Consider the following 13838-nt stretch of genomic DNA (forward strand, 5'->3'; position numbering starts at 1 on the left):
AGGGGTTGTTAATTATAAATGTAATATTTTGATATATTAAACGTAACGTGCCGTTTGAAAAACGACTGTTCAGTATTTATTTATTTACAATCACGGAGTCATCGTTTGAGGGCAGTTACTTCCCTCACTTGAATGAATCTCAGCCTTAGAACGCGATGTTAATGAGAAAGACCTTTGTCGTATCGCACGCTCCATTGAATCGGCGGCGCTGTCGAAACGAATTAGTAATGTTAGCGAATGTCAAGAACGCATTGTGTGTTTACCATGACAGTTCATGGATTAACAATAGGTACTGTGCGGAGGTGGTTGTTCAAGTAAGTAAGGTTGGTTTTCTGTGTTGAATCGTCACACCGCTGCCCACAGGTATCTTATAGTGAAAATGGCTAAGTGTTTAGGTAGTTTTTGGCGTAATCACCTTATGTGGGTTGATAGCTGCATACACCTTAAATCTTTTATGGAAAATATTTCGGTAGGTGGATTTCCCCACGAATTTTTTCTTCACCACATAAACGAATGATAATGAACGATGTTTATTATCGTTCGTTTATGCGGTCAAAACTTCTGAGAGTCAGCGATTTGGTCCCTGGACTCGAACCCAAAAGCTCTTTATCATTAGTTCGTCCTATCCTCTTAATCGGCTTATTCCCATGGTAGATAATACCCTATTCTTTCAATAGTGTACTACGTAGTAGGCAGAGTTGAGATAAGTTCAGTAAACGTCCTCAAGTTAGCTCAGCATATTTAATTTTCACTACCATTTATAGTATAAAAGTAGCTTTTGTTTTTAAAAGAAGTACTTACTTCGTAGACCATAAAACATTTAAAAAATAGTACTAATGCTCAGTATTCACTAATGTTTTAGTTTAATGAGCTGTTAAAAAGTGTGACTTGTTCAGATAACAATCGCGTTAGCTAATGTCTGTAGCGCACATAAAAGGTATGTCTTCCATTAAAAAGAAGTAGGTATAGGTAGAGTTGAGCAACACCTTTTTCGATTTTGTAAATATGTGATTGATTACTTCGGACTGGTAAAGTAGGATATCAAATATCCGATAACGGATTTGTAAATCTTTTATAAGATTTATCTTTGAGTACTTTTTGATAATGAAATTGGCAGTGTGGGGACAAATGCAGTGATTTTCATATTTATTACAGTTGGTCCAACCTATTTGTAAGTCCGTAGTACATTTATGCCTAAATTTTAATAAAAGATTATCGTTAAGAAAGTACTCCCTTATATCTTCAAAAGTTTGCGCCACTTTCACGTGTTAAAGTTTTCTCTTTAATGAGACGAGGTTTCGGTTACCCCTTACCACGGGCAACCAATGGACCAATGTGTGTTATCTCCTTATCGATTTTGACAATATAAAGGTGGCCCTTCCTCAGCGGTGACAGGTTTATAACTAAAAAAGTTTAACTAGTTAAATGTATTTTTTTGTGATAAACTTGGTGTGTGACTCACAATAATTACCCGCGGGGTCGTAACGCTGTTACATGTTTTTATTAATTCCACGGATATTATTTCTCACGGCAATAACCTCGGATTCGGTTTTCAATTGTTAATTAAAACCTCTGAAAATTCTCATATTTGCGGTAAAATTGTTCTCTAAATAGCTTGTCTAGCCACACGCTAATTTATTGCTCGTCTTGTTCAATGTTTATTTATTTATTTTACATTTTGAATATGAATCCCCAATTACCGAGTTTTTACTTGTCGTTCGCCTGATGGTAAGCGATACGACCGCCTATAAACAGTAGCAAAACCATCCCTCACCTTAAATTACAAAGTATTGTTTACTATTCCACTACGCTCACTATCTGGAGACAAGATGTTAAGTCTTATCATATACAGTAGTCATACTGGCTACAATGTCCTTCAAAACCGAAACACAACAGTACACACTGCTGTTTGGCGGCAGAAATAGACATTGCGGTAGTATCTACCCAGATGGACTGTCACACGTGGGAGATCTACGACCAGTGACATAAATTACCCACAAATTAAATCTTTTGAAACATTACTTTAGTAGCGAATCGCGTGGGCAGTTCTAACCATATTGTCAACTTTTAACATGCGACGTAAATATGCATCTTCGGGGTCAAATCGTCAGCCTTGGTTACACAAAAGAGACGTTTGAAATCGACGTGGGAACCAGCGCGCGGAAACTGCGCTCTTCACCTGTGACTAGCTTGAGGAAAATAATGGGGAGAATATACTCACAAAGCTAATTATGACATAAGAAAAAAATAGTCATACCTACTCACGTTAGTTTATCAGTATGATGAAAAAGAAAAGATATTTTCTTCAGAAATAGATGTCATGAGGAATGTATTTTTCTTGTGTGATAATCACAGTGATAATATTGAGTTTTTTATATAAATTTTTAACAAGATTAAGTCACACGCTCCTTTAATATTAAGTATCTCGCAGAGAGTGGATTAATAACAGTGCAAAGATATGCCGTTTTATAAACTGACAGTGAGTTGTGGTCTCATTGTAAAATAGTCGTATGAGACTTATGATAAGGCCCAGTACACTAGCTTTAGTGTACTGCGCCTAGTCTTTTAAACCAGAATACAATAGTGCATGAACACTGCTTGACGGTAGGAATAGACAATAAACACAAGATAATCTTAGATTAGGCACGTGTCAACAATTTTTTATGTAATATTTTATAGATCCTTTTATTACTTGTAATCTGTAGAGAAATATATAAATAAATAAAATTAATAAAAAGGTTAAAAATAGAATATGCTGATATGGGAAGTGACACTCAATTCATAATTTGTCTAACTAGACACCAGACAGATTACACTCTGACCTGTGACAATGTGTTTAATTGGGGCGAATTTATTTAGTCCCCGTTTAACCAACTGACATGTCCTAAATGGTGACGGCATAGCCCTTGACCAAGAATTTCTAGGAAAATAATGACTTACTTTGTTGGTTAATGGTTTACTTTGTTAACGTATTTTTTTTTAAATAAGTGTCTAGTTTTTGAGTCCACAATCGTTAAAGTTTCAGTCGAATGCAGTTTGTAATGTGGAGTTAGCGCAACATATTATTTCTTATATGTAGGAGGAAGAATATACATTGGTTTTTATTACCGACCGCCTACATCTAATAATAAATAATAAAATAGCTTTATTTAATTTAATTCCACAATAATTAGATAGAATTGGTAAATTGAATAATTAATTAATCCTACATCTACTAGACGTAAATTCCATTTGTTTCAAATTGTTATCCAAGAATCGACTCCAGAAGTGTCGGTCCACAGATAATACGATACGTATAATTTTTATACTTTTTTTTAATGGCTACAAGCACTGGGTTGCTGTGCTACGCCAATGACAACAAAGTCTGACATTTTTCTACTTTCGCTGGTCTTGATAGAACCACAAACACAGTATTACTTCTTGCTAGGGGATTAAATTAATCAATAAAAATGCCTTATGAATAAAACAGATCATGTAAATATACTTTTTATTTCATATCTACAATATATTCTCGTACATTGAATAATTCATTTTAAATATATTACACGACAACAAATATACCATAATAAGTAATAAACATGACTCCGACCTATTTTTGGCCATTACACTCCATATAATTTATAATTGACTTTATATTTAATGATAGATATTTCATTCTAAACATAGCACCTATTTTCACTCAAACGAAACGTCGTCGCGTAGCGATATTGAGGTAAATATTTTCAAAAATAATTTCTGCTATTTTAAGGCTATTTAAAAAAAAAACAAAGTCATAAAACATACAGCCAATGTTCTGACGACACAAAAATAATGTGACGAAGTTTTGGGGTTGAGCATTTCTGTTATTCAAAAATTGCGGATGGACTACTATTCTTTGACTGAAAAAATCGTTTTTCGTATAAGATAAAACGTTGTCCTTGGGTATAACAGTACTATGTAGATAATAATATGAAATCCGTAAACAACTATATATCGATTTATACATAAATACTACATACCTACTAAATTACAACGAATTAAATTTACTTAACATTCGAAATATATTTGATGAAGTATAAAAATAGTAAAAAACGTAAATGTATCACCACTTTTACAGACTCGATTGATTGTTTGTAGAAAATTATTGATAATTAGTGTTGCCAGCATTATGTCGAAAGCTACCATATAATATATTTATTATTAAAACTACAGAAAGTAGTGGAAAAAATATTCCCACTGTACTTGTAGATTGAATTGTAATTATAAAAATACATGATTTCATAAGTTCTATGAATTACAACTCATAAAAAATACATACCATAATTTGGTGGATAAATAAGCTAGGGAATGGATTACATAGATAAATGTTATCTTATTATTTACTTTCCCGTACGCTAATAATTTCTAAAATTAAAAATAAATGACTAAAATGAAAATAGAAGTATGTATCGACTAACAGGTGCGTTTTATTTGCCATTAACAACAACCAAACTAAAATGAACCTTAGAACCAATATATTTCATTTTACGACGGGTCATTGTTTAATGGTATAATCGCAAATGTGTTTGTGCCCTAAATCCTATTATCATTTCAATCAGCAACGACACTAACACTAGATGAGCTTGCATTGGACGGATGGGTCTCGATAGTGAGGTATGACGTCGTACGATAGGTGAGTAATGTCGATATCGATATGTTTCATAATGTACACAACACCAACACTCGTTCCACTCAGTTCGTTCAGCGCTTCACTTCTCATGCGTTGAAAACTGTAAACACAAAATAATTTCATATAAAGTATTATGCTTAAACTACAAAAAAAAAAAATCAAAACAAATGTTCTGCACGTTGCGTTGTTAGAATTTTACAAAAATCTTCAAAAATTGCGTTATGTAATACTTGAACGGCCCCTAAGTCATTTTAGGCATGCTCTGTCGATATTTCACTATCGATATTCTAGTGGACTAGTGAAGTGTGTACCTGGCGAGTGTCGGTGGTCCCTCTGCAGCGCGATGTACTGCCGCACGAGGCGCGCCACCTCGTGTGCCTGCTCGGCCTGCAGCCGCGTCACGCGCTGCTGCAGCAGCGATCCGCACTTCACGTCCAGGAACAGCGTGCCGTCCTCCGACCGCACCTGATGCAATGATACATTACTTGAATATAGACAAATAATAGTTCGGTTTTGTTATGGTTTTACTTTGGCTTTTAAATGGGTTAGTTAAATCAATCTACATTTTTATTTTAATAAAATAGGTATAAGTATATCATAGACTATAATTTGTTAGATTTATTCAATGTAACATATCGATATATTGTATCGATTACAATGATAAATTAATACATAATTATTTTAAGAGTACCAGCACTTTATTATACTGTCCTACTGCTGGGAAAAAGCCTTCTCTACTACAATATAAGTTAATGTATCCTTAATTTAAAAGAACTAAATCCTCGACTATTCCCAGTCGATTTTCTCAGACGCGAATATTACCTTCCTAGTGGAGATGAGCTCGGCGTAGGGCCAGTGCGTGTCGGTCTCGTGCGTGGCGGGGTGCAGCAGGTGCACGCCGCGGCGGTTGAGCGCCAGCACGCACTCGCGCCACTCGCCCGCCGGCCCGCACACGCGCCGCACCGCGAAGAACGACGACCCGAACAGCGGCCAGCGCGACAACACCTACACACGGGGGAAATAAGCGCTAGGTATATACGCTGTGCTTCGGATTGTCTACTTTACTCTCTCTACTCTATTTTTCCTTTAAAAACCAGACAGGGACAGAAAAACTACATTGCATCCTCAATTATTGCATGTTTATAAGAGGTTGATGTATTGGCTGTTAATCTTCTTACGGAATCAAATAAGACTGTAATAGTAGTTTATTTTCTTACCCCCTTATTCATAAACGTTATTTATCTAAGGATGGAGTATTGATGTGATAACAAGTCTGTTTCTCAGCTTTGTTTATCTGACAGTCAACTAGATTAAAGTTGTATCTCAATATTAGCCAATCATAACGGCCCTATGTCTACGCACAGCGAAGGCTGCCATGCCGTCAGCACTGAGAAAAATTGCTTTCATAGCAATGCTCCGTCCTTAGATAAATAACGTCTATGAATAAGGGGGTTAGTTTATAATAAATTTCAATGATCTTAGAAAACTGCAAAAAGGGTTTTAAATTTTAACAAATAACACCTCATCTTACCTGTAGTACTTTAGACTTGGCGGCGGCCGGCGTGAGCGACCTGGCATGAGGCCACTCGGCGGCCACCCACGAGGCCCACTTGGCAGGGCGCGGGTCTCTCAGCGCCAGCAGTGGCTTGGGCAGCAGGAACTTCAGGTCGCGCGGGGCCGGCGCCTCCGCCAGCGCGGCCGCGCGGTGCAGGAGTGACGCTACCAGGGCCGCGTCGCGCAGGACAGGCGGCGCCGGGGCTTGACCGCCTGGCAGCACCAGGAGGAGACCTTCGAGGTAGTCAGGCGCCACCTGCAAAAATTACAAGGATTCTATATAGGGAGCGTTAGGGCTAGAATAAGCTACACCATTGCTGTCTATCGTAGGAATCAGAAAAGTTGACTATTTAACAAATTTTTATATATCTCGTAACGTGTCAAAACAATCATAATTGCGATCGATAACTAGTCGTTAATAAGATTACTTTGAAAATAGGGAATTTTGGGCACAAAAAGGCAGGTTTTTTTTTTTACTTTTAGATATAGAGCACGTAGTACCGACCTGGTTGAAGAGCACCTCGGTGTAGAGCGGCGGCGCGTCGGTGCGGAGCGGCGCGTGCCACACGGAGCGGCAGAAGATCAGGTAGAAGGGGTGGTGGGCGCGCTGCAGCTCGGTGGTGACGTCCAGCACGTACTCCTCGCCCGCCAGCGGCATCGTCAGCGCGTCGCCCGCCACGATGCAGTACAGGGAGAACTCCGCACGCTCCGACTCGCTCGTCACGCCGATCTACACATAATGTTACAACATTTGTTACTATTCGTAGCTATAGTTGTTACGAGTAATTTGACCGGTCTGAAGTTCTTCACGACCGGTGGTCGTTTTTAGAGAATACAATGTGACAGAAGTTGAAATGGAGAGCCACACGATTCTGTCCTAAGGTAGAACTTATGAAAGTTGTCAATTAAGTTACTCTACATTAAATTCAGAAACTGTTGTCTTAACCAAATAACTTTTCTGCGTTTCATTATAGCAAAGTCCTATTTTAATTTTTATTAATTTTGGAAAAATGAAATTTAACATATTCACTGTGGAAGGAATTTCATAAAGAATTAATTCCCGTACCGTATCATGTTTATAACTCAGTTCATGAAAAAAATATAACACAGAACCATGTAATAGTAAGCCAGCGATTTGTAGCTCGAACGCTAGTAACGCCAACCCCACACTGGAGTGTGAAAACTGACAACCGTATGAGCATGAGTTAGTGTAACGTGTGGTGAGAGTACTGACCAGCTCGCAGAGTTCGTTGACGATGTCCTGCACGACGGTGGCGCAGCGCGTGTTGACGACGCGCTCGGCGCCGCCGGGCAGGCGGTACAGCTGGCGCCGCGCCGAGCGCGTATGAGCATGAGTTAGTGTAACGTGTGGTGAGAGTACTGACCAGCTCGCAGAGTTCGTTGACGATGTCCTGCACGACGGTGGCGCAGCGCGTGTTGACGACGCGCTCGGCGCCGCCGGGCAGGCGGTACAGCTGGCGCCGCGCCGAGCGCGTATGAGCATGAGTTAGTGTAACGTGTGGTGAGAGTACTGACCAGCTCGCAGAGTTCGTTGACGATGTCCTGCACGACGGTGGCGCAGCGCGTGTTGACGACGCGCTCGGCGCCGCCGGGCAGGCGGTACAGCTGGCGCCGCGCCGAGCGCGTATGAGCATGAGTTAGTGTAACGTGTGGTGAGAGTACTGACCAGCTCGCAGAGTTCGTTGACGATGTCCTGCACGACGGTGGCGCAGCGCGTGTTGACGACGCGCTCGGCGCCGCCGGGCAGGCGGTACAGCTGGCGCCGCGCCGAGCGCGTATGAGCATGAGTTAGTGTAACGTGTGGTGAGAGTACTGACCAGCTCGCAGAGTTCGTTGACGATGTCCTGCACGACGGTGGCGCAGCGCGTGTTGACGACGCGCTCGGCGCCGCCGGGCAGGCGGTACAGCTGGCGCCGCGCCGAGCGCGTATGAGCATGAGTTAGTGTAACGTGTGGTGAGAGTACTGACCAGCTCGCAGAGTTCGTTGACGATGTCCTGCACGACGGTGGCGCAGCGCGTGTTGACGACGCGCTCGGCGCCGCCGGGCAGGCGGTACAGCTGGCGCCGCGCCGAGCGCGTATGAGCATGAGTTAGTGTAACGTGTGGTGAGAGTACTGACCAGCTCGCAGAGTTCGTTGACGATGTCCTGCACGACGGTGGCGCAGCGCGTGTTGACGACGCGCTCGGCGCCGCCGGGCAGGCGGTACAGCTGGCGCCGCGCCGAGCGCGTATGAGCATGAGTTAGTGTAACGTGTGGTGAGAGTACTGACCAGCTCGCAGAGTTCGTTGACGATGTCCTGCACGACGGTGGCGCAGCGCGTGTTGACGACGCGCTCGGCGCCGCCGGGCAGGCGGTACAGCTGGCGCCGCGCCGAGCGCGTATGAGCATGAGTTAGTGTAACGTGTGGTGAGAGTACTGACCAGCTCGCAGAGTTCGTTGACGATGTCCTGCACGACGGTGGCGCAGCGCGTGTTGACGACGCGCTCGGCGCCGCCGGGCAGGCGGTACAGCTGGCGCCGCGCCGAGCGCGTATGAGCATGAGTTAGTGTAACGTGTGGTGAGAGTACTGACCAGCTCGCAGAGTTCGTTGACGATGTCCTGCACGACGGTGGCGCAGCGCGTGTTGACGACGCGCTCGGCGCCGCCGGGCAGGCGGTACAGCTGGCGCCGCGCCGAGCGCGTATGAGCATGAGTTAGTGTAACGTGTGGTGAGAGTACTGACCAGCTCGCAGAGTTCGTTGACGATGTCCTGCACGACGGTGGCGCAGCGCGTGTTGACGACGCGCTCGGCGCCGCCGGGCAGGCGGTACAGCTGGCGCCGCGCCGAGCGCGTATGAGCATGAGTTAGTGTAACGTGTGGTGAGAGTACTGACCAGCTCGCAGAGTTCGTTGACGATGTCCTGCACGACGGTGGCGCAGCGCGTGTTGACGACGCGCTCGGCGCCGCCGGGCAGGCGGTACAGCTGGCGCCGCGCCGAGCGCGTATGAGCATGAGTTAGTGTAACGTGTGGTGAGAGTACTGACCAGCTCGCAGAGTTCGTTGACGATGTCCTGCACGACGGTGGCGCAGCGCGTGTTGACGACGCGCTCGGCGCCGCCGGGCAGGCGGTACAGCTGGCGCCGCGCCGAGCGCGTATGAGCATGAGTTAGTGTAACGTGTGGTGAGAGTACTGACCAGCTCGCAGAGTTCGTTGACGATGTCCTGCACGACGGTGGCGCAGCGCGTGTTGACGACGCGCTCGGCGCCGCCGGGCAGGCGGTACAGCTGGCGCCGCGCCGAGCGCGTATGAGCATGAGTTAGTGTAACGTGTGGTGAGAGTACTGACCAGCTCGCAGAGTTCGTTGACGATGTCCTGCACGACGGTGGCGCAGCGCGTGTTGACGACGCGCTCGGCGCCGCCGGGCAGGCGGTATAGTTGGCGCCGCGCCGAGCGCGTATGAGCATGAGTTAGTGTAACGTGTGGTGAGAGTACTGACCAGCTCGCAGAGTTCGTTGACGATGTCCTGCACGACGGTGGCGCAGCGCGTGTTGACGACGCGCTCGGCGCCGCCGGGCAGGCGGTACAGGTGGCGCCGCGCCGAGCGCGTATGAGCATGAGTTAGTGTAACGTGTGGTGAGAGTACTGACCAGCTCGCAGAGTTCGTTGACGATGTCCTGCACGACGGTGGCGCAGCGCGTGTTGACGACGCGCTCGGCGCCGCCGGGCAGGCGGTACAGCTGGCGCCGCGCCGAGCGCGTATGAGCATGAGTTAGTGTAACGTGTGGTGAGAGTACTGACCAGCTCGCAGAGTTCGTTGACGATGTCCTGCACGACGGTGGCGCAGCGCGTGTTGACGACGCGCTCGGCGCCGCCGGGCAGGCGGTACAGCTGGCGCCGCGCCGAGCGCGTATGAGCATGAGTTAGTGTAACGTGTGGTGAGAGTACTGACCAGCTCGCAGAGTTCGTTGACGATGTCCTGCACGACGGTGGCGCAGCGCGTGTTGACGACGCGCTCGGCGCCGCCGGGCAGGCGGTACAGCTGGCGCCGCGCCGAGCGACCCGCCGACACCGCCGTCACCTGACACATGAATATTGTTGCACTCTCGGATCGTAACACTAGCCGTCGCCATTGGCTTTGCTCACGTTAAATACCTTTATCATTTTTTAAAATCACTTTAGCGAGCCATAACACCACGGGAGCGACGGCAGTAACACTTAAAAAACGAGAATAAATAGTACCCTATTTGGTAATCCAGGACATGGTCTATCCATGTGCAATATTTTATTAAAACCATTTAGCAGTTACTGAGTTTACTTTTAGCAAACATCCCAACATTTTCAGAACCACTCGCATTTTATAATTATAATGCTCCGCCCGCGTGAAAAAGTCTTTCGGGATAAATATTTTCCTGGGATAAAAATAGCCTTTAGCACTCAGGAATAATATAGCTTCCTATTAGTGTAAAAATAATCAAAATAGATTTAGTAGTTTCAATCGCGTTCAAACAAACAAACTCTTACTAAGCTAAGCTTTATGAGGATATTAGAATAACTCATTTCTCCTGTCATACCTCTTCGACGCTGGGAACATTTTTCCTGCCGCCGCAGCGTAAGGTCTTCCTAAGGTTGGCGAGGCATACAGACGCTGTACCCTGGCATGGTCGACGACGGTCTGCCGCCGCCGCTGACAGGTACTCCACTAGGAACGGCCTGGAATTATATTAAACAAGTATATTAATGAAAAAAATATACAAACACTTGAGTTCAGAACGGCGTCCTTTTTTGGAAGTCGGTTAAAAAGAAGAAAAGCGGTTTATAAAAAAAGAATAAATTACTTTTTTAAGTAATTTTCGTGCTTTGCCAATAACAATTTTAAGATCAGTCTCGATGTCAGTCCCTTAATGTCTTACTGTTGCGCAAGGACCTCGGAATTTTTATGATTACAAGTTGTTCAAAGATCAATTAATAAAATAGACAATTTAATCCATCGAAAACTAAAAGATGGCGTTGTAATAAGTAATGACGTACAGTAGTTATACCTAGTCTTGCCATAAATATTGTAATAAAGAAAAAAGAAAATTGTTAACTGCAAATAACATTTATTACTTTTACAGTGTGTCAGTTTAATACATAAATATAAAACAATTAAAAATATAAAAAGCTTATTCGAAGTGGTCTCCATTGGCTGCAATACAGTCCTTTAAACGATGAGGCCAGTTATCAATAGAAGCACGCACTCTTTCCATGGGAAAATTCTTCACTGCCAATCGTATAGATTGTTTTAGGGACTCCAAATTATCATGGCGTTTAGAGCAAGCTGTACTCTCTAAAACTGACCACAAATCATAATCCAGCGGATTAAGATCGGGACTAGACGACGGCCAGTCTTCAGCTCTGATGAAGTCCGAAACGTTCGATTCCAACCAAGACTGCGTGGACCGAGCTTTATGACCCGGCGCCGAGTCTTGCTGGAAGGACCATACTTGGTTATTGAACATGGTGATGTTAAGGGGCTTAACTACCTTCTCAAGAATGGTATCTTGATACACTTGTGCCGATGTTTTGATACCTTTTTCACAAAAAATATGGCTCAGTCACTCCTTCATAGCTAACACCCCACCAAACCATCACTGAAGTCGGATAATGTCCACGTTGCACTCTGTCGACTAATTGGGAAGCTTCCTTAGAGCTTTGAGCATAAATACGGTCATTTTGTTTGTTAAAATGTTGCTCAATTGTAAAAATTTTCTCATCCGTAAACAAAATTTTTCTGTGACCTCCCTTTGCGTACCGCTTCAGTAGTTGTTTCGATTTTACCACCCTATTCTTCTTTAAATTATCAGTTAAGAAATGGCCAGTGCGTCTCTTATAGGCTGCAAGTCCTAAGTCATCTTTTAAAATACGCGACATGGTTCTAGGTGCTATCTTCATTTCCCGAGATAAAATCTTTTGCTTTCGGACAGGATTTCTTCGAATTCTTTCCCTTACTGCTTTGACCACCTTTTTCGTACGAACACTACGTGGACGGCCAGATCTTTTCTGTCACAAACAGAGGAGGTCTCATTGTACCTATTAATAGCCCGGTACACAAACATTTTACTAATACCAAGTGTATGGAGAGTTTTAAAAATTGCATTTGGCTCCATACCTACTTTGTGTAATGCTATCACAGCGATTCGGTTCTCTTTATCACCCCACACCATTTTAATATCGCAAAATATTTTACAATGTATTGGCGCCAAAATGAGAAAACACAATGAACAATCGTATAAAAATGACAGATTCGAAATTCAAATGTAATATTTTTTTATAATTAAGTGTAACAGTATTTATGGCCAGACTAAGTAAATTAGGGCAATAGATGGCGCTGTACAATTTCTTTAATTTTGTACATCGCGATGTCAAGATTCTCCGACCCATATGTATAAGGGTTGGGGAATCATGCCTCGTCAGTTCGGGAGTCCAAAGCAACCATGTAAATCAGAGCGAGTAAGGTATAGAGGTAAACAAGTGCAACTTCTTACGCCCGAAATTAATAACCAATCCTAATCCAATGTATGCTATCAAAGATTGATAATTCATTCGTTTTTATGGATAAAGCATGCCAATAACCAATCCATAGAGTAAGTAAGCTATCACTAACAATAATCGATCTTTGAGAGGACGGATTACAGATCATAGATTACCCTCTGTTTGAAAATGACAGTTTACGCTTGCCAATACTCTATCTACCCGATTTGACATTTGATTTGATTGTTGTAAACAATCGCATTTTCCAATCGGACCAATTCTTCAGTTTACTCCATATGTTTTGAATATCGCTTACACTGATTTTGAGGGAAACGAAAAGGCAATGGAAATATCCATATTCTCTAGTGACAGTGACGACAGTGATTTGGAGGGACTAGCGATACTGATAGTAAAAATAGCTAAACTGAAAGTCGCGCTTCATCACGGGTAATGAAAAGAGTTAACTTCATGCAGACCCTGAATGAGTTTGATTTCACGTTTAGATTAGGCTTCCGAAATATGCTTGCCAATCATTGTTAGTTAAACTGATGCCGTATATCCGTGTTACTTCTATGTACAAAGTAAATAATTTTTGACATTATTTACAAAAAATATTGTACCTACCGAACTATGAGATAGGTACTAACAAGGGGCAATTGCATCGTTTTTTTAAGAACTATGGTGTTTCTCCATTCCATCAACTTTTGCTGAGGAATAGGAAATATTTATATTGTCTTTTTCAGGATACTTGGTACATGGAAGCGTCGCTTCCCTGTGATTGCATTGACATTACGTTTATCTTTACCTAAAGTTCAAGCAATAATAATTGCAACTGCAGTTTTGCACAATATTTGTCGGAATCACAGGTTAGAGGAAATTCCAACCGAAGTGGAGTTATCAACTGCTGATACTATTAATTATGAGAACAATATAGAGAATCAAGATGTTGGAGAAAGAACAGCAAAATAACTTCTTTACTTAGTAAAAATAAAAATACCTTTGCAATCACTGTTATTAGTTTTATTGATTATCTACATTTGTAATTCAAAGTAACAATTATTACAATTAACATAGTTTTATTAGTTAAAAGTTAATATCACAGAAACAGGCAACATTTCCATAC

The 13838-nt window shown here is 43.1% G+C and overlaps 1 protein-coding gene across 1 annotated transcript in view; it reads right to left on the reverse strand.

Annotated features, from left to right (window-relative positions):
- Positions 1–3473: 3473 nt before the first annotated feature.
- LOC115442777 (unconventional myosin-XV) overlaps positions 3474–13838 on the reverse strand; it is a 108458-nt gene continuing 98093 nt past the window's right edge. The window contains exons 26-32 of the mRNA XM_037437744.1: positions 10777–10915; positions 10155–10283; positions 6708–6932; positions 6180–6458; positions 5471–5653; positions 4960–5113; positions 3474–4748 (exon numbers count right to left, since the gene is read on the reverse strand). Coding sequence (XP_037293641.1) covers positions 4735–4748; positions 4960–5113; positions 5471–5653; positions 6180–6458; positions 6708–6932; positions 10155–10283; positions 10777–10915 — 1123 coding nt within the window. The 3' untranslated portion in view covers positions 3474–4734. The remainder of the gene's footprint in view (positions 4749–4959; positions 5114–5470; positions 5654–6179; positions 6459–6707; positions 6933–10154; positions 10284–10776; positions 10916–13838) is intronic.

This window comes from Manduca sexta, chromosome 12, assembly GCF_014839805.1.
Source record: "Manduca sexta isolate Smith_Timp_Sample1 chromosome 12, JHU_Msex_v1.0, whole genome shotgun sequence".
Classification (NCBI taxonomy): domain Eukaryota; kingdom Metazoa; phylum Arthropoda; class Insecta; order Lepidoptera; family Sphingidae; genus Manduca; species Manduca sexta.